General features: G+C 42.1%; 1 protein-coding gene across 2 annotated transcripts in view; it reads right to left on the bottom strand.

Annotated features, from left to right (window-relative positions):
* The window catches only part of SPMAP2L (sperm microtubule associated protein 2 like), a 58100-nt gene extending 44061 nt beyond the window's left edge, over positions 1-14039 (bottom strand). For both annotated transcript variants that reach the window (XM_087434365.1, XM_087434366.1), the window contains exon 1: positions 13570-14039. In XM_087434365.1, coding sequence (XP_087290491.1) covers positions 13570-13990 — 421 coding nt within the window. In that variant the 5' untranslated portion in view covers positions 13991-14039. The remainder of the gene's footprint in view (positions 1-13569) is intronic.
* Positions 14040-21070: the final 7031 nt, after the last annotated feature.

The raw sequence follows: 21070 nt of genomic DNA, 5'->3' as shown, positions 1-21070 counted from the left end.
TAAGATATCACCTTACACCCGTTAGAATGGCTATAATCACCAAGACAAAAAGCAACAAATGCTGGAGAGGCTGTGGAGAAATGGGAACCCTAATCCACTGCTGGTGGGAATGCAAACTGGTGCAGCCTCTACGGAAAACAGTATGGAGATTCCTCAAAAAATTAAAAATAGAAATACCTTATGATCCAGCTATCCCACTACTGAGTATCTACCCAACGAACCTGAAATCAACAATCTAAAGAGGCTTATGCACCCCTATGTTCATCGCAGCATTATTCACTACAGCCAAGACATGGAAGCAACCCAAGTGTCCCTCGACTGATGAATCAATAAAGAAGATGTGGTATATATATACCATGGAATACTACTCAGCCATAAAGAAAGACAAAATCGTCCCATCTGCAACCACATGGATAGACCTGGAGGGTATTATGTTAAATGAAATAAGCCAGAAAGAGAAAGACAAACAGGACATGATTTCACACATATGTGGAAGATAACGAACACACGGACAGATAGAACTGTTTGGTGGTTACCAGGGGCTAGGGGGGTGGGGGTTGGGCACAAAGGGTGGAGGGATGCACTTATACGGTGACTGATAAACAATAATGTACAAGAAAAATTCCACAATTAAAAAAAAGGAAAAAAATTAGCATTCAAAAAGAGGGGAGAGGTGAAGAAATTTAAAACAGATTTAGTAATTATTCTTGGGGAGACGATCTTTTAATCCTAAGTGTTGGATGTTGCTCTAAACAAGCTTTAAACATCATTTTAAAAAGCAAAATAGAAAGACAAAACACAAATAATACAGGGATTATATTGTGACGATAAAAGTACACCTACAACATGAATTAAAAAAAAAGCTCTTACTGTTACATTACATGAATGGGTTCTGATGGCTTGTAACATAATTTCCAGCGACAGCATCAAACATAGTTTCCAAGGGGGCCCTATCATACCCCTAATAAAATAATAGAATCTAGGCAATGAATGAGACTAGATGCTAAAACAATTCGGTGAAGGATGGATGGAGAACTTTATAATGGAGGAATCAAGCTGACCTCACCTGAACCCCCTCATCAATCTTAGAACCACCACAAATGGGAGAGCCAGACACCGTGCGCCTGGAAGCCTGATACAGGAGGAAGTGCACAGCATCACCTGCGAAAAATTGTTGGCCGAAACGATTTATTCTGAATATAAGCAAGCCTCTTAATCTACCTGATTTGCAAGAAATAGGGGTGCTAGAGAAAAGTTAAAGACATCACAAAGAACAAATCAAATTCAGAATATGGGATATTTTACCCAATTTTTCTAACAATGGTGTTTTAAAAAGGGAGAAGATAAAGATTAGTGATAAAGAATAACAGAGAGGAGACACAACTCCCAAATGCAATGTGTGGTCCTTGTTTGAGGCCTAATTTAACAAACCAACTGAAAAATACATTTTTGAGACAAATACGGAAGCCTAAATATTTAGTGGGTATTAGATGGTATCAAAGAATCATCGTAAATTTTGTTCAGTGTAATGACATGATGATTATGGTTTTTTAAAAAGTCCTTAGCAATTAGAAATGCATACTGAGGTATTTATGGGTGAAATGACATGGTATCTGGTATTTTCTTTAAAACAATTTGTCCTATAGGATGCCCAAAAACTGTGTGTTTGTGTGTGTGTGTGTGTGTGTGTGTGTGGGGTGAGGGGGTGGGGGGGAGGAGGCCTAGATGAACCAAGATTAGCAAAATGTTAATAATTATTGAAACTAGGTGATGGGTACATGGGAGTTCATTATAACATTCTCTATTTTGTGCATGTTTGAATTCCATAATAAAAAAACTTTTAAGTTTTCTATCTCAAAATTTTACTTAGAAATAAAAATTTACTTAGAAATAAAAATGATATGCCCTGAGAAATTGTGTTAAATTACTCAAAAAGTGACTCTAGTGATGTCAAACATGTATGTGAAAAAACTGAGTAAAACTTATTCACGAAATATGACACTAGAAATAACTATTTCTAAATCATATCATTTATTTTAATGTTATTTTAATTTTACATGTATAACTAAATTAACACAATTATAACTAAATATTTGTCTATTATATCTTTATCCCTAAAAGTTTATATATTCAAATTGAGCAGAATGGCTTTTGGTTTCCTTATATTCAAGAATATACAGTAATCTCACTTGGGCACTATCTTGTTACATCAAATTAAGCAGCTGTACTAAAATACAGACTCGCAACACCAGAGATGTCCGTACAGAGTGGCTAGTCTACTCACTTCATTTCACTAGAAAGGAAACAGACACGCAGCCACGACAAAACCAAAAGTAAATTCCAAGTCTCCTACCTCCTAGTCCAGTGCTCTTTCCAACAGCATCAAGCTTCCTCTTCTACTCAGCGTGTGCTCAAACTGAAATCCCCAGTACGTAGCTGGAGCCACGACTCTTGGGCACGGCAGTGTTCAAGTGTTCACATTTCTTTGGGGTAAGGGAGGCTGTCACACATCCAATCCATCCTTACCGGCAGATCTTCCTGTGGCACAACCCCAGCGTCACTCCCTGTCCCTCAAATATTTCCCAGCTCCATCTTCCGTAGAGAGTAACATCAGCACTTCTTTTCTCTCACTCAAGATCAAGCTGGCACCCACCCACCTAGACACTGCAGTACTTCACAGGCTCTAGATCAAACTGACAGGGTTTTGAATGCTGGTCCCACCACCACATGCCCTCAGACAAAGAACTGAGTTTCAGATTCCTCATCTATAAACTGGGGACAAAAATAAATTGGGGACTTTGCAGGGTGATACAATAGTGAGAGAGAATTGTATGTAGAGGGCCTGGTTATGGTTGGGCTGAATGCCCACATCACTCATCCGGGCTCTAATTACAGATGTTGTCAGATTTATGCCTATATTATTATTTCCCTTACCTTATAAACTCCTGAGGAAAGATTCTGCTTTATTTTGTACTCCTCAGAGCACACAGCGTACGCAGCTGAATAGATGTCTTATTCCCCGACTCTTAACAGGCATACCAGTTACTATTTACTAAACACTGATATCTACTCAGCACTGACAATGTGCCAAGCACTGCGCTGAGCTCTTGCCCTTCATTATCTCACTGACTTTCACCTTTGTCATCCATCGCACCTAGCCCCGGGAGAACAGTGTGGGGGTGAAGTGGAGAGGGTGTGGGAGCTGACTGCCTGGTGTTCAGTCTCTGCTCTGTTACTGTGTGTGTGGCCTTTGGAAAATCACTTAACTCCTCTGTGCTTCAGTCTCCTCATCTTAAAATGGGGACACAAATAGTTCTTACTTCAAAGGGTTGTTTAAGATAAAATGAGAGGATGTTAAATATGTAGAACACTCAATGAGCATAAGCTACTGTGAGCTCAATAACTATTGAGTGAATCTAGAAAATGTTCAAGAATGTCCATATGAATGACTTTTAGCTAATTCATCTATGCATTCTAAGCGTTGGACTAGAGAAGGGTCAAGATAAAGTCTCTGTCCTACCCTTACGCAGCTTGCCTTTCAGGTGGATAGACAGATAATAAGCAAGTAAATAATTTCAGACAATGGTAAGTGCTAGGAAGAAAATAAATTAGCGTGAGGTAAGGTAAGAAGGAAGGGGGTACCCAGTTTAGGTAGAGTAGTCAGGGAAGCAACTTCCAGAGAAAATGATGCTTTAACTGTGGAAATGAAAGACAAGAAGTTGTCAGACATATGATGATCTGAGAGGAGAAGAGGGAATGAGAGAGGAAGGGCATTTCAGACAGAGGACACAGCAAGTGTAAAGGCCCTGAGGTGGAATAAAGTGAAAGGCCCAGCAAGACCATTGGTCAGGGTGGATGGAGGGCAAGGAGCCAGGGAAAGGACAGCAGGATTTGTGGTCAGGCCAGGAGTTGGCTTTTATTCTAAGACCAACAGGAAGAAGCCCCTAAAGGATTCTGAGCAGGATGATGAATAGCATCTCCCTCTAAGGGATAATCAGAACATTATGGCTGTATTATGCCCTTTAAAGGTTTGTATTTTACTGTGTTCTGTAGAACATAAACCACGCTGCTCATGTTGCCTTTTCAAGCTAATAAATGGGATGATCCAGCCTGTGCTCCAAGCCATCTGATGGGGAAGGCCGCCATCTGCTGGGAGAAAGCCATTCACGATTAAAGCCATTCTTCCCTGATGGTGAGGCACTCCTACACTGGGAGTCCCATTGCAGGAAGTAAAGCATTTTGCAACATGATGAAGATGAAATATCAAAGTACAACTATTCTCCACCTTGCCCTCTTCCCTGCCTCCTAAGGAGCCCATGTTTGAGCTGTTCAGCCTCTAGTCCCTGGTTGTACCTAATGGGGTACCCCTGACTACAAAGAAAAAGCAGGGAACAGCTCTCAGAACAGATCTAGGGGGAAGGGGAAGAGACGGTTAGAGAGGGGCAAGCTGGAGCTTGAGAGTAACAGGAAAGGTATTTGCAAGGAGCAGCTGCCATGGTGACAGAGATTTGGGAAGAGAAATGCCTCAAGAACATTTTAGCAGGTTTTGCTCTGTGTTAGATGGTAAAATTCCCTTGAAGAGACTTCAGTAAGACCTACATTACTTTCCAAGGCTTTCTGAAGTAAAATTCATGCTTATTTCAGGGGGACTATTGTTTTGAAGACTAGTCTTAAAGCACTCTAGTTCTATATTAGGTATGACTATGTGATACCTACAAACACTGGGATGTTCTTTGACATGAGATATTAAGCAAGATGATCTGTTACTACTGTTCACTCTTCCTTGCTCCTCTCCTAGGCATAGCTCCCCACTGCCTTAGCTCAGGGTCATCTGGCAAGAGATGGGAGAGCATGAGAAAGGACGAGGAGACAGCGGCAGGAGGAGTGCAAGCCCTACCACCTGGTTAAAAAACAACAACAATAAATCTGGGACTTTTATGCAAACTAGAGCTCAAAAATGTCAGATCTTCAAGCTAACTATTAAGCTGTGCCTCCTCTCACACCCCTAAGTCTGCACTTTTGTGACTTATTTTTTCTAATTTCAAATCTATTTTTCATGTTCATTTTCACCTGATTTCATCTGTGTGAAGATGGCACAGGCAACGGGGAGCCACTAGGAAAGGTGGATTTATAACTCACATCACACACCAGGATCAAGTCAAAATGGCTCAAAGATTTAAATGTTTAAAAAAAGACTGTGAAATGGGGCCAGCCCGGTGGCGCAAGTGGTTAAGTGCGCGCGCTCCACTGAAGCGTCCCGGGTTCTCCAGTTTGGATCCCAGGCGCGCACCAACACACCGCTTAGCAAGCCACGCTGTGGCGGCGTCCCATATAAAGTGGAGGAAGATGGGCATGGATGTTAGCCCTGGGCAGTCTTCCTCAGCCAAAAAAAAAAAAAAAGAGGAGGATTGGCAGATGTTAGCACAGGGATGATCTTCCTCACACAAAAAAAAAGACTGTGAAAGAAAACACATGGGTGAATTCCTTCATAACCTAGAAGTAGAAAAGGCCTTTCTAATTATGATTCAATACAGAAGCCATAAAAGAAAGGATTGATAAGTTTTACTATAAAAAATGTTTTTACGACATAACCAAAAATATAAAGATAAGCAAAGACAAAGAGACTACCAACAAACTGAAAAAATGTCATATGTATCCCAGACAAAGGGCTAATCTCCCTGTAAATAAAAACTTAGCAAGTCAAAAGGAAAACAGGCAAAGGACATGAAAAAAATACATATCAAAAAAGATGCTTAATATCACTCATGTAATAAGATAAATGCAAATTAAAACTCAGTTGACACACCAGTTTTTTGTCTATTAGATTTTCAGAAAGCCAAAAGTATGACCACACACTACAATGTTGAAGTTGTGAAGAAATAGACACTTGTACTGCTGGTGGGCGTACAAAATGAATCAACTCCCATGAAGGGCAATGTTACGAAATCGAAGTTACCCTCCAGTAATTCCACTTTTGGAAATTTATTCTACGGATACGCCTGCACTTGTACTAAATGATATTTTGTACAGGTTTATCTATTATGGCATTGCTTGTAACAGCAACATCCTGGAAACAATCAAGAGGTGTTAAATTAGTAGTGGCACATCTATGTAATGGAACATGAGGCAGCTGTTCTCTTAAAAAATGAGGAAGCTCTGTATGTGCTTATATGGAAAGATATACCGTCAAGTGAAAAGAGTGAAGAACAGCATAGCATATGCTACCCTTTAGTAAGAAAGGGGGAACACACACACAAGCTTGTATAGTATTGTCTTGTATTTATATAAAGATACATAGAAACTAGTAAAAGTTGTTACCTGTGAAAGGCAAGAGAGGGGACAGGATGGGAGTGAGACATTTCCTTGTCATCTTTTTGTGTGTGTGTGTGTGAGGAAGATCAGCTCTGAGCTAACATCCACGCTAATCTTCCTCTTTTTTGCTGAGGAAGACTGGCCCTGAGCTAACATCTGTGCCCATCTTCCTCTACTTTATGGGGGACACCTCCACAGGATGGCCTGACAAGCAGTGCATCGGCACGCGCCCGGGATCCAGACCAGGGCCGCCAGCAGCGGAGCGCGCACTTAACCACTACGCGCCACGGGGCCAGCCCCTCCTTGCTGTCTTTTAATATTGTTTTGGTTTTTTAATCATGTGAATGCCTTACAAATTTCAAAACAGTTTTAAGTTAAAAAAAATTTTCAATCAATATGATTTCCCTCCATACTCCCACACTTGCCTGAGATCCTGCTTCTTTTAAATCACTTTCTTAATCCTTTATAAATCCAGAGTAAATACTTTGGGTTCTGTATACTTGAGATTCAACATTTAGTCTCTATTTCAACCTATTTTAGGTAAGTAGCTTTAATGAGTACTTTGGGACTGTTTTTTTTCTTACCCTTTCTTCTTTTTTTTAAAAAGATGTTAGCATTGCCATTTAACTCAGAAAAATGAAGTGACTGTCCCATCGGCCACTCCAGTCCACTTTACTTAGTTGCTATGGATGTGTTATTGTTATGGACGTGTTCAGCTTCCCCAGCCACATTAATAGTCCTTCAAAGATGGGATCCATGTCTTACTCATCTACAGCTCAGTGTCTTCACCCTGAACAGGGTAAGTGCTCAACAAAATTTAACAGTGACAGTGATGATTAGGTGATGACATATTAGTAAGGTGATTTACAAATGATAGGACCTATTCTATAATAGACATTTTAAAAATTTGCAAACAACCAAACTGCCATGTCTCAGTCATCTACACATCCCCATAGGACACAGAAGATGCCTTAGCAGATGCTCAGTAAATGTTAGATGGAGCAATTTTTATTGAGTGAGCACAGACATGGTGACATGCTGACTAAATATTGCCTATTGTTTACACTATTTTACGTAAATATTATATAAATATGCTTGATGCTTATTGAGCTTTACTAAGGAAATTAGCACAAAGACTTATTGGAATTTTTAACAAGAAAAATCTAGAAGACAATTGGGGCCAGCCTGGTGGTGTAGTGGTTGGGTTTGCGCACTCCACTTTGGTGGCCCAGGGTTCACAGGTTTGGATCCCGGGCACAGACCTATGCACCACTTATCAAGCCATGCTGTGGCAGGAGTCCCACATGTAAGGTGGAGGACGATGGGCACAGATGTTAGCCCAGGGCCGATCTTCCTTAGCAAAGAGGGGAGAATTGGCAACAGATGTTGGCTCAGGGCTACTCTTCCTCACCAAAAAAAAAAAAAAATCTAGACAACAATTGAGAAGATAGGAAGCTTTAAAGTGGTGTTTTCTAAAGCAGAGTCTGAAAACTTTTTAGAGAGAGTCTTATCATCAAGCTACTTCAGGGGGGCTACTTTAGGATAGCTACTTTAGGATACCTCTAAAAGGTAGGCTTTTCCACCTTTTAAAAACATGGGCTGATGGGCCGGCCCTATGGCTTAGCGGTTAAGTGCGCGCACTCCGCTGCTGGCGGCCCGGGTTCGGAACCCCGGGCGCGCACCGACATGCCGCTTCTACCGCCATGCTGAGGCCACGTCCCATGTACAGCGACTGGAAGGATGTGCAGCTATGGCATACAACTATTTACTGGGGCTTTGGGGGAAAAAATAAATAAATAAAGTTATTTAAAAAAATAAAATAAAAAAATAAAAACATGGGCTGAGGAGCCATAAAAAAAGACAAAATTGTTCCATGTGCAACAACATGGATGGACCTGGAGGGTTATGTTAAGTGAAATAAGCCAGAGAGACAAAGACAAACACTGCATGATTTCACTCATATGTGGAAGATAAACCAACACACGGACAGAGAGAACTGTTTGGTAGTTACCAGGGGCAAGGGGGTTGGGGGGTGGGCACAAGGGGTGAAGGGAGGCATTTATTTGGTGACTGACAAACAATAATGTACAACTAAAATTTCACAATGCTATAAACTATTAAGACATCAATAAAAAATTTAAAAAAAAAAAAAAAACATGGGCTGAGGAATTAACTAGGAGCCAATCCTGGGAAAACAATAAGCATCTAGAGAAAGGGAACCACACATGCAGATTCTGAAGCAGGAGCAAGTATGGGATTGGCCATTTAGAGGAAAAGAAAAGAAGCCCGTATAACTGGGGCAGAGTGGTAGGAGGTGCAGTCAGAGAGCCCGGATTGCTCTACAGACCCCTGTAAAAAGTTCGGGTTTATCCTAAGAGCAGTGAGAAGACACAGGAAGGACTATATAGTGAGGGAAAGATGTGATCTGATTCGGTGTTTACAATACTCACTCTGGCTGCAGCTGCAAAGCGATTGCAGGGGACAAGAGTAGAAGCAGGGAGACTACTACTCATATAAGAATCCAGGTGACGAATGACCATCATTGGGATGAGGGAAATGAAGGAATTCAGCAAATGTTCTGGAGAGAAAACTAACAGAATCTGCCTCGGATGTAGTGGATTTGAGGGCGAAGAGAAGAAAGAGGAATCAGGGAGAACTAATAGATTTTTTTTTTTGGCTTGAGCAACTGGATGCTATCTTCTGGAAGCATCCAGTTGGAAGACTGAGGGAGGAACAAGACTGTGAGAAAAATCAAGACTTCTGTCTCTAAGCATATTACATTTGAGATGCCTGTGATATATCCAAATGGAGATGTCCAGTAGCCAGCTGAACACATGAGTGTGGGCCTCAGGAGAAAGAGCAGAGCTGGAATATATAAATTTAGGAGACAGCAGCATAGAGAATCTATTTAAAGCCATGAGTGTAGATATGACCATGTAGGGGGGAAAAGTGTAAATAAAGAGAAAAAGGGTCAGCATGGAGCCCTTTAGAGCTCAGGAAAACAGGGAGGACTCAGCAAATGAGAGATGAAGCAACCAGTCAGGTAGGTGATAAACTGGGAGACTGTGATGTCATAGAGGCCAAGAGAAATAGGTATGTTTCAAGAAGGGAGTGGCCAAATGTCTTAAATGCTGCCAAGAGGTCAAATAAGATAATAATCCTAACACTACTACTAATAATGGCTAATATCTACTAAGTACTTACCATGTACCACAGTCTGTTCTAAATGCTTCACAGGTATTAATTCATGTAATCTTCTTAACAACCCTAACAATAGAGAAGGAACCATTGGATTTGGTGACATAGAGGCTGAATGAGAGCTCTTTCATTCAACAATAATTGCTAAATCCTGACTTGTTCCAGCACTGCTTGAGGCATTGTGGATGAAACAGTGGAGAAGACAAAGGTTCTGCCCTCTGAGAGCTTAATGTAAACAGTAAACAAACAGATACATAACAGTCAGATTAAGTGTTTTAAAGAAAATGAGTAGGCCAAAGAGTGTTCTTTTCACAGAAGTGACAAATACTGGAGGGAAGAGTATCCTGGCAAAGGAAAAAGCAAGTGAAACGATTGTGAGGTGGGAGCAAGGAGGCCCACATGGCTGGAGAGTAGAAATGGTAGGGACATGAGTTTGGGGAGGCAGGCAGGGGCCAGATCATGTGGGGCCTTATAGGCCTGCCAAGGATTTTAGATTACAAATTACTTGGGATGAGAACCCCCTCTGGAGAGGTGAGAGCAGGAGAGTTGCATGTAATGTATGTTCTAAGGGATCCCTGTGACCACTATACGAACAATGAATGGGAGTAGGGTGTGATGGGGAAAGAGTGGAAGCAAGAGCCAAACTGGAAGTGACTGCAGTGGACCAAGCAAGAGAAGACAGTGGCATAGAAAGATGACGAAGGTTTAGATGTTAAGAAATGGCCATAGTCGTGATATATTTCAAAATTAGAGTTTGCTAATGGTTTGGAGGCAGGGTGTAAGAGAAAAACAGGCATCAAGAATGACTCCAGGGTTCTTGACCTGAGCACCTGGAGGGATGAATAGTGGTGTCATTTGCGGAAATGGGCAACAACTGGGGAAGAGCAAGCTTAGGTGTGGAAGAAAGAGTTCAGCTATGGACACATTAAATTTTACCTGCCTACTAGATATTCAAGTAGGGATGTTAAATAGACAATTGGTTATACCACTCTGGAGCTCAAGAGAGAAGCTGAGGCTAGAGATAATTTGAGAAGTCACCAGCATACAATTAAAGGCATGGAACTGATGATGTCACCCAGGGAACAAGGAAAGTTCTAAAGAATCTGAGAGAACTGAACCATCACTCACTTCAACCTAGAAGGTGGGAAGTGGAGGATCTAGCAAAGGAAACTGAGTTAGGATGAGGTAGGATGACAAAGTAAAGAAAGACTTCCAAGAAAGAAGAGTGAATGTGTCAAATGACTAAGATGCGGATGAAGAATTAACCAGTGACTTTGGCAAGGCAGAGGTCATTGTGACCTCAATAAGAGCAACTTCAGCTAAGCAGACAAGACGAAAGCTTAAGTGGGCTTTCAAGAGAATGAGAGGAGAGGATACGAGGATAATGACTTATAGACAACTATTTTGAGGAATTTTTCTCTAAACAGGAGGAGAGAAATAGGAGTGGTACCTGGAGGGGTACGTGGAGTTAAGGGAAGGTTTGTTTTTTTTAATATAGGAGTTATTGCTGTGTGTTCATGTGCTGATGGAAATGAATAAGACAGAGAGGGGCTAATTTTAGGAACAAAGGGCTTAAAGTTAGATGGGATGGGATCCAACATACAGGTTGAGAGAATGGCCTTTAACAGGAACAAGGACCGTTCATCCATTATTAACAGGGGAAAAGGCAGAGTATATATGTTCAGATGCTAGTAGTTTGGTAGATTCCATGTTGGAAAATGAATTGACTGGGAAATGTAGTATGATTGCCAAGTAGCACTGAGAGCCCACTTGAAGTTTAAGGTCATGCATTTAAAGATCAGTAAGCATGGGCCGGCCCCGTGGCTTGGCGGTTGGGTGCGCGTGCTCTGCTGCTGGCAGCCCGGGTTCGGATCCCGGGCATGCACCAACGCATCGCTTCTCCGGCCATGCTGAGGCTGCGTCCCACATACAGCGACTAGAAGGATGTACAACTATAACATACAACCATCTACAGGGGCTTTGGGGGGGGGGAAGATCAGTAAGCATAGTTATTTGTTTTTCTCTTGTCATCATCTGTTTTTCAAGTGCAGGCAAGAATGATAGAGGACGAAGCAAGAGAGTTAAAGACATTTGCAAGGGAGTGATTCCATTGGTGGACCATGGACTACAAAGTGAGTAAGGAGAGGCAGAAGGATATAAGGTAGTGATATATAATGAAAAATTAATAGCATCAATGGGTTAGAGGTCCCTTTGAAGCTGAAGAATTGATAGAGGGGGTACAGGAGGAATGAGTGAGCTGGAAAGATAGGACATGGTTAGAGACTGCAGTGCTCGAAATGGAGATTTTGGAAATGGTACAGCAATTAACCTTATCAAAGGCTAGGGTAGTGGGTGCCTAAGATGGGGTGAAGGACCTCTTCATTCAAAGTGAGGAGGTCAAAGAACTGAGAAGCCAAGTGGATCATCCTCATGGATACTGAAATCTCCATGCACGATGACAGGGTTGGTGGTGGAGAGAAAGGCAGTAAACTACAGCAGATTCAGTGGAGTGGAGGGGAAAGAAGACTAACTAGGTAGGTTGAGGAGAGAATGACAGGTGAGAAAACAGAGTCAGTGAGTATAGACAACTCTTGACAAATTCTGCAATGAAGGAGAGCAGAAAAATAGTGGCAATGGTGAGAGCAGGAGGGGTCTGAAGAAGACATAGGGTCAAGGGTTATTTCAAGATGGAAGATTCTAGAGTATATGTGTATGCTCATGGGAGTGATTCATTAGAAAGGGAGAAATTGATGCTGTGAGAGAGAGGGGAGAACTGCAGGAACAAAGTTCTGTAGGAGACAGGAGTGAAATTCAAAGCACAAGTGGAGGATTTTGCTTTTCATAAAAAGAGGCACAATTCTTCCCTGAAATACAAGAGAAGACAGATACATTGGTGCAGATTTGGGTAAGCAATAGGTTAGTGGTAAGAAAATGAGGAAGTTCATGACTGATTGCTTCTATTTTCTAGGTAAAGTGTGAGGCAAAGTCTTCAGCTGTTTGGGGGTCAAAGGTGTGAAGACTGGAGAAGAGTAAAGAAGGCATTTAACCATCTTCTCAGAGATTAGGAGAACTAACTTATGAGGTTAATAAAGTGGGCTTGCTGGGCAATGCCAAGCGATCAATTGAGAGTTGTGGTCATGAAATTGAAAGAAAAGCAGTCAGTATGATTGTGTGATTTTGTACAGCAAGAGTCAGCTGCTCAGGTGTAGGCAGAGGGAGGGAGGGTGGTTGGGTTTAACCAGGGTTGGGGTTTTGCCAGGAGAAGTATGGTGGATAGCCAAAGAGCCAACGAGGAGGTGGAAGATGTTGTAAGGGAGCAACTGAAATGACAGACCATAGACTCCAGGCTGATAAAGAAAAGTCAAGGAGAATATGAGATAAAAAGTGGTCAGTCAAGGGACGGGAAGTGGATAAAGAACTGTTTGGGGTGGGGTCATCAGTGAGCTGGTGTGGTCAGAGCAAAGGATGTTTATACATCAGCCCTGTTACCTTGGTGAGGACTGAGCATATAGTAAGCACTTAGTAAATGTACTCTTTGAATTCCTGCTCAATGAGTGTTTTGTTACTACAACTTTTACAATGTAATGGTAGCATTTATTGACTGACATGTGCCAAACACTGACAAAAATATCCTCCTTTCAAGGATCATTCCCTTTAGTTGGGGAGAAAGATAATGATGTAACTCACGATCTTAAGTGCTATAATACATGTAATGTTCAAAGTGGCAACCCAGAGGAAAACAATGACTAACTGTAGAGAAGAATTAAGAGGGGCTTCAAAAAGAAGTGACAGTGGGTAATCAAGCCAGCTAGGAGGTCATCAGGTGGAGAGAGGAGAGAGCGAAGCGATTCAGTTTCTCTCATTACCAGAGTCTCCATTTCCCATCAGAGTCTCTTGAGGTCCAAAGATAGGTGACTGCAAAGCAGCAGGTAAATGAAATGACAAAAGACATCTTCCTTTAGAACAAAGTGAGCTCTTGCATGCAAACCTTCACATTAGGACCCCCAGTTCTGGCTGGGGCAGGATTGCTCAGTGCCTCGGAGGGGTCCCGACACCTACCGCTCAGGGAAGACAGCCGAATCCGCGGCGGGAATCTGGTCACCAGAGACGGGGAGATCATCACGGTGGCGCTGGGAAGCAACTCGGCTTGGTGGGGCTTGTGGGGCTCGCGGAGAGCACGGGGCCCCTGGGGCTTACGGGGCTCGCGGAGCTTGCGGAGCTCGCGGCGCGCACGGGGCTCGTAGGATTTGTGGGGCTCACGGGGTTCGCGGGGCTCGGTGATCTCGCCGGACTCATCAGACTCTTCACACTCATCGGCCTCCTCGGGCTCTTCCGGTTCCTCCCGCCCCTCAAACTTGTTGTGCACGTCGAGGATCCTGAGTACTAAGGGCTTCTGGCGGGCTTCGAGGCCAGCGGATATTTCTGTTGTGTCACGCGCATCGGACAGCGCGGATGAACCCGAAAACTCTGGGTTCTCCATTGGTGCCCAGAGGCCCCGGCTGCGCGCAGCACCGATGATGGCTGCGCCACACCGGGCAGCTGTTCGCCTTCTGCGGGACAGGAGAGGGATGGGGGCCGCCCGCGCCCCGCCCCAGCCGACCCCGACACGCCCCGCCCCGACCCCCACGCGCCCCGCCCTGGGCGCCCCGCCCTCCCGGCCCGTTCTCCGGTTGCCAAGGGGACGCGCCGCGCGCCGCCTGGCGGAGAGGAGCTGGAGGCTCGTCCGCGGAGAAAGAGGGCGGGCTCCCGACCGGCTGTTCCGCGCGTTCAGGGTGAGGACCCTCGCGTGCACTCCGTTGCAGAGGCTCTGAGGCAGAACACATCGGCTTACAGTCTAGTTACAGCACCGCTCCGACTGCAGAGCCAGGTCTCTGTTAGGTTTCAGAGGTTCCGTAGCACAGGCTCTCCATAGGCCTTTGTCCCCTGTTCGTCCAGGGGGGGGATGCCGAGATTGTTAAAATTCTAAGGTCCTGGATCAGTAAGACTGATTTCCACCAGTTTCTAGTAAATGCGTGACAATAGGAAGGAGGGTTGTGGGAGGAGGGCGACACCAGTATGTCATTTGGTCCAAGCTTAACTTTCAGGAAAAGTCTCAAATTTTGGTTTTTCACTTTATTTCCACATGAAGTTCTACACGCAGTCACAAAGAAACACTGACAGGATTAAAAGAAAAATATATTCATCTACAACTTGTGTCTCATTACAGGGCACACTGTCTACTGAAGTGCACTATAAATCATTGTTTTTTTAAATCCTGTAATTATCTTGTGAACACAACTTTTAGTGCAATGTATTTGTGTGTATGTGCGTGTGTGTATTGATAGCATTGTTAGATGTGATATCTTTTAAATACAATATACCAGAATTTTTATAACTCTTTGTGGCAACCCCCCTCTCTTTTTTTAATCATTATTATTATAATATATTATAATATTATAAAAGGTATGTGGCCTGGACATCTCTCAATTTCTCTTTCTTTCTCTCTCTCTCTCCCCGCCCCCCACCCTTCCTTTCTTTCTTTCTTTCCTGAGCTAACATCTGTGCCAATCTTCCTTTATTTTGTATGTAGGCTGCCACCACAGCATGGCTTGATGAGTGGTGCATAGGTCTGCTTCCGGGATCCAAATCTGTGAACTCCAAGGCAGAGTACTGGAACTTAACCACTATAGCACCGAGCCACCCTCTCTCAATTTCTTGAGGAGTGCTTTCAGCTAATTTTCATGGCCATGTTGGTGTGGCAGAGGAGAAGAGCAGTGGTAGCATTTCAGTGATGTGTTTCTTTTCGAAAGAAGAGACTAGAGGTGTTAAAGAAGAAGTCATCTGCCCAAGTATGTGGTAAACCCAAGTATACTTTTTGCACCCTACTGAGTACTCCTTAGATGTTCTTTGTCTCATAGATGCAAAAAGTTAAAAGAGAAACATTTTGGATTGTGGATGTCACCTGGAATGGAACTAGAAGAGAGTGCAATGTGTGAAACAGGAAATCTGCTCCCTCAGACACACCCTGGACACCATAGACATGGGCAGTACTGTATGGAAATTCAAGAATATCTCCCAGAAACTTGGGAAAAGGAGAAATAAAGCTATCCAGAGAGAGTTTTAACTCAACATGTAAACAATTAGGGAAGAGTTACCTAAATTCACCTCAAAGAGGCAGGATGGCTCCCAAATCACTACAACTAGTCCACCCCTAAATGGAATGCCTTCAAATAGCCAAAGAATGTGTCAATCAGAAGAGGATCTTCAGCCCACAATGGCTGTACAGAAGGATATCCATGCTGAATATCTGTGTATCCTAGTGGCTGTGTTCAAAACTGCAGACGGGAGAGGGACTGAAGCCAACAGACTGGAAAAGTTACAGCCGGTTCTTCAGGCTCTCTTGAGATGGATGTTGTGGCCTGATGCCGCTATACATCAACAGATCCATGCTCACCTGGCAACTTTCTGACATGACCCAGCTTCCCAGGGAGTTGGCTCACTGGGAGAGATTAGGATCACACAGAATGCATTCTAGTTCACATCACAGCTATATATTGGCATTCTGATTTTATACACTAACCTCATGCATCTGACTTACGTTTTTTCTGGGAGAAATTTAGGAATCAATCTTGATTCTCTCTTTCCCTCACCCCCCTCCCCACCTCTAATGCATTAGCAACTCCAGTTCATTCTTCAAACATGTCTTTAGTCCATGCTTTTCTTTCCGTCTCCCATCACCATGCTGGTCTAAGCCATTGTCATCTCTCTGGATTCTGCAGTGGCCTCCCAACTGGTGTTCTGACTTGACCTACCTCCAGTCGTGATATTCTAAACTGTTTAGAATAAATCTCAAGCTTTGTACCATAAGTTGCCCCTGGATCTGGTTCTTGCCTCTCTCTCCAGTCCACTCTGGGCTGCTCCACCCTTGCTGTCTACATTCCAGCCTCCCTGTTCTCTCACATGTCAAGCTGTTTCCCATTTCAGCTCTTCCTACACCTGTCCCCACTGGCTGGAGCCCACTTCTACCCCTTTTCACATACCAGCTCTTTTCTATACTTTAGGGCTCAGCTTAAATATCACCCACTCAGAGAGGTCTTTCCAGCCCACAGTAGTTTTAAAAAATCTTCTTGCCTTTATTTTCTATGTCAGATCCTTGCTTCAACACAATTTGTAATTATTTCATCTGCTTTTTTATTTTTGTGTATGCCTCCCCAGCAGAATGTAAGCTCCTTAACAACAAGGACATTTTCTGTCCTGGTGGCTGGTGTATGCCCAGTGCTGAGCACAGTGAATGACCTTGGCTAGCTGTCATTGTTTCTGTTTTCCTGCCTAGCATTCTTTCCTGCTTCTAAAAGTAGAATCCCTCCTTTCTGTGGGGAACACATTCCATATGGTTTGAGGGGGCTAATCCTGCTCCCCTCCCCCAGTCTGGGCAATACTTCCACAAGGATTGGTTCAGAGATGAATATGTGACCTCAGCAGAGCCGATCAGTGTCCCTCTATGAGATCTGCTGGATGGCCGCTTTAAAAGAGAGGGTTCATTTTACTCTGGGATCATGAGCTATATGAATGTAGGGTTGGTGTTGACAGCAGTCCCTTGCAGAGGGAATCTGAGAATGAAGCAAAGCAGAGGTTAGCAGGGCCAAGAGATAGAAAGTCTTGTTATCTTTGAACCCCTGAATCCACCTACGCCCAGATTGTCCAGTATGATGAGCCCAAAAATATTCCCTTTTTTGGCACAAACAAATTTAAGTTGAATTTCCATCATTTTTAACTGAAAGAATTCTTGCACATTTTCTGGCACATAGTTGGTGCTCAATAAATGTTGACTAAATGAATAAATGAAAAGACAGATCCACTCAGTGTGCTAATTAAACCCATAGTTTCTGTGCCTGGAAGGCTGGCAACAGATGCCAGATTGTGGTAAGTTCTCCAAGGTAATGAATGCCACCCTGTGAGGCCTATTGGGAAGACTACCAGCCAGGCAGCCTCTTTGACAACACTCCAATTTGTCTTGGCTGAGTGCCATTTCTCGTAAAACCCCTGTGACATATACCTCTCTTGCTAGCCTGAGAACATCTCAAGTCCCTGCTTTAATCATCCTCGGCATCAAGCAGTGGCTGCCATGTTGGCACTCAGTAGCTGTTCACTGAAGGAAAAACTCCAGCCACAACACTTATTGCCAAAATGTAGAAGCTAAAATCAGAATATGAGCAAAACAAGAATGAACAAGGAAGAACAGAGATATCGTTCCCTATCCTGAAAGCTTTTGGCATCACCTTTGAAATAGGCATCCAGGAACCCACATATGTCCCTGACCACTCTAGAAAACACAAAGAGTTACTACAGAGAATCAGAGTTTAGGGCAGGGAGTAGTCTGCATTTGATTTAATCCTTTTCCAGAGTGAAGACTGAGTAAGACACAAGATGGTTAAGGGTTTTGTCCAGGGGCCAGTACATGGCAATCCTTGGGGCAGAGGCCGAAATCCAGGGTTTCTGACAATCCTGAATCATTGTGTGATCCAACCTCCAGAGGACAGACGAAAGAAGGTCTGACATTAGACACCCGAGTAGCTGTTGTGATATGATACTGTTAAACATTATCCTGCAGATCTGATAGTGAGAAAGCTAGTGACCTTAAAGGCACACACTCTAACGTCTCATCTCTCAGAGGGCAATTATCATTTTGCACATACATGCCTAAATTCAGTTATGTTCCATTTTAACCCAAAACTTGATAGAGAAGGTGATATGCTAACATTGGGAGGGGATAACCGTCTTCACCAAATTTGGTTTTTCATTTTGCCACAGATTCCAAATTTTAAAAGGAAGCATTTGCAGAACAAATTCTCTTTCCAAATCTTTTTTTTTTAACTCAAGATATTCTTAGTTTTTTTTTTAATAGACTTTATTTTTAGAGCAGTTTTAGGTTCACAGCAAAATTGAGCAGAACATACAGAAATTTCCCATATAGCCCACTCACACATAGCCTCCCTAGTTATCAATATCCCCCACTGGGGGGGGCACATTTTGTTTCAATTGATGAACCTACATTGACACATCATTATCACCCCAAGTCCATAATTTACATTAGGGTTTACTCTTGGTGTTATACATTCCATGGGTTTAGACGAATGTATAATGACGTGTATCCACCAGTTTAGTATCACATAGAGTAGTTTCACTGTCCTAAAAGTCCTTTGTGCTCCGCCTATTCATCCTTCCCTCCCACCTAGCCTCTGGCAACCACTGTTCTTTTTACTGTCTCCATAGTTTTGACTTTTCCAGAATGTCATATAGTTGGAAATCATACAGTATGTAGTCTTTTTAGATTAGCTTCTTTCACTTAGTAATATGCATTTAAGTTTCCTCCATGTGTTTTCATGACTGGGTAGCTCATTTCTTTTTAGCACTGAGTAATATTTTATTGTCTGGATGTGCCACAGTTTATTTACCCATTCACCAACTGAAGGACATCTTGGTTGCTTCCAAGTTTTGGTAATTATGAATGAAGCTGCTATACACATCCATGTAAAGGTATTTGTGTGGACATAAATTCTTAACTTCTTTGGGTAGATGCCAAGGAGCAAAATCGTGTGGTAAGAGTATGTTTAGTTTTGTAGGAAACTGCCAAACTATCTTCCAAAGTGGCTGTACCATTTTGCATTCCCATTAGCAATGAATGAGCGTTCATGTTGCTCCACATCCTAAAAAACATTTGGTGGTGTTAGTGTTCTGGATTTTGGCCATTCTAATAGGTATGTAGTGATATCTCATTATTGTTTTAATTTGCATTTCCCTGATGACATATGATATGGAGCATTTCTTCTTATGCTTATTTGCCATCTGTATATCTTCTTTCATGAGGTGTCTGTTAAAGTCTTTGGCCCATTTTTTTATTGGGTTGTTTGTGTTCTTATTGTTGAGTTTTAAGAGTTCTTTGTATATTTTGGATAACAGTCATTTATCAGATGTTTCTTTTGCAAATATTTTCTCCGAGTCTGTGGCTTGTCTTTTCATTCCCTTGACTGTGTCTTTTGCAGAGCAGAAAGTTTTAATTTTAATGAAGTCCAGTTTATCAATTCTTTCTTTCATAGATCATGCCTTTGGTGTTATATCTAAAAAGTCATTACCATACCCAAGGTCATCTAGATTTTCTCCTATGTTATCTTCTAGGAGTTTTATAGTTTTTCATTTTCCATTTAGGTCTATGATCCATTTTGAGTTAATTTTTGTGAAGCTTGTAAGAGCCTGTCTAGATTCATGTTTTGCATGTCTTTGTTCAGTCGTTCCAGTACCATTTGTTGAAAAGACTATCTTTGCTCCCTTGTACTGTCTTTTCTCCTTTGTCAAAGTCAGTTGAGTACATTTATGTCAGTGTATATCTGGACTCTCTATTCTGTTCCATTGATCTATTTGTCTGTTCTTGCACCAATACCACACTGTCCTGATTACTGTAGCTTTATAGTAAGTCTTGAAGTCAGTGGTGTCAGTCCTCCAACTTTGTTCTTCTCCTTCAATGTGTTGGCGTTTCTGGGTCTTTTGCCTCTCCATGTAAACTTGAGAATTGGTTTGTCTATATCCACAAAATAACTTGCTGGGATTTTGATTGGTATTGCATTGAATCTATAGATCAAGTTGGAAAGAACTGACATCTTGACAACAGTGAGTCTTCCTATTGATGAACATGGAATATCTCTCCATTTATTTAGTCCTTCTTTGATATCTTTCATCAGTTTTATAACTTTCCTCATATAGATCTTGTACATATTTTGTTAGATTTATACCTAAGTATTTCATTTTGGAGGGGGATTGCTAATGTAAATGGTATTGTGTTTTTAATTTCAAATTCCACTTGTTCATTGCTCATTGTTCATTGTATATAAGAAAGCCATTGACTTGTGTGTGTTAACCCTGTATCTTGTAACCTTGCTATAATTGCTTATGAGTTCCAGGAGTTTTTTTGTTGATTCTTTTGAATTTTTTAATGTAGACAATTACATCATCTATGAACAAAGACAGTTTTATTTTTTCCTTCTCAATCTGTATACCTTTTATTTCCTCTTCTTGTCTTATTGCATTGGCTAGGACTTCCAGTATGATGTTGAAAAGCAGTGGTGAGAGGGATGCCCTTGCCTTGTTCCTGTTCTTAGAGGGAAAGCTTCAGGTTTCTCACCAGTAAGTATGTTAGGGGGTAGGGTTTTTTTTTTTTTTAAATCAATTTGAGGAAATTTCCCTCTTTTCCTAGTTTACTGAGAGTTTTTGTCACAAATGTGTGTAAAATTTTGTCAGATGCTTTTTCTGCATCTATTGATGTGATCATCTGATTTTTCTTTTTCAGCCTATTGATGTGATGGATTTTATGAATTGATTTTCAAATTTTGAACCAGCCTTGCATACTTGGGATAAATCCCACTTGGTCATGGTGCATAATTCTTCTTATACATTGTTAGATTCATTTGCTAATATCTTTTTGAGGAATTTGGTATTTATATTCAGGAGAGATATTGGTCTGTAGTTTACTTTTCTTGAACTGTCTTTGTCTGGTTTTGGTATTAGGGTAATGTTGGCCTCATAGAAT

The sequence above is a fragment of the Ceratotherium simum genome, chromosome 8 (genome assembly GCF_057802395.1).
Source record: "Ceratotherium simum simum isolate JZ-2026a chromosome 8, ASM5780239v1, whole genome shotgun sequence".
In the NCBI taxonomy this organism is placed as follows: Eukaryota; Metazoa; Chordata; class Mammalia; order Perissodactyla; family Rhinocerotidae; genus Ceratotherium; species Ceratotherium simum.
Note: the sequence above shows the minus strand (reverse complement) of the source record. Positions and strands in the feature narration are given on the sequence as shown.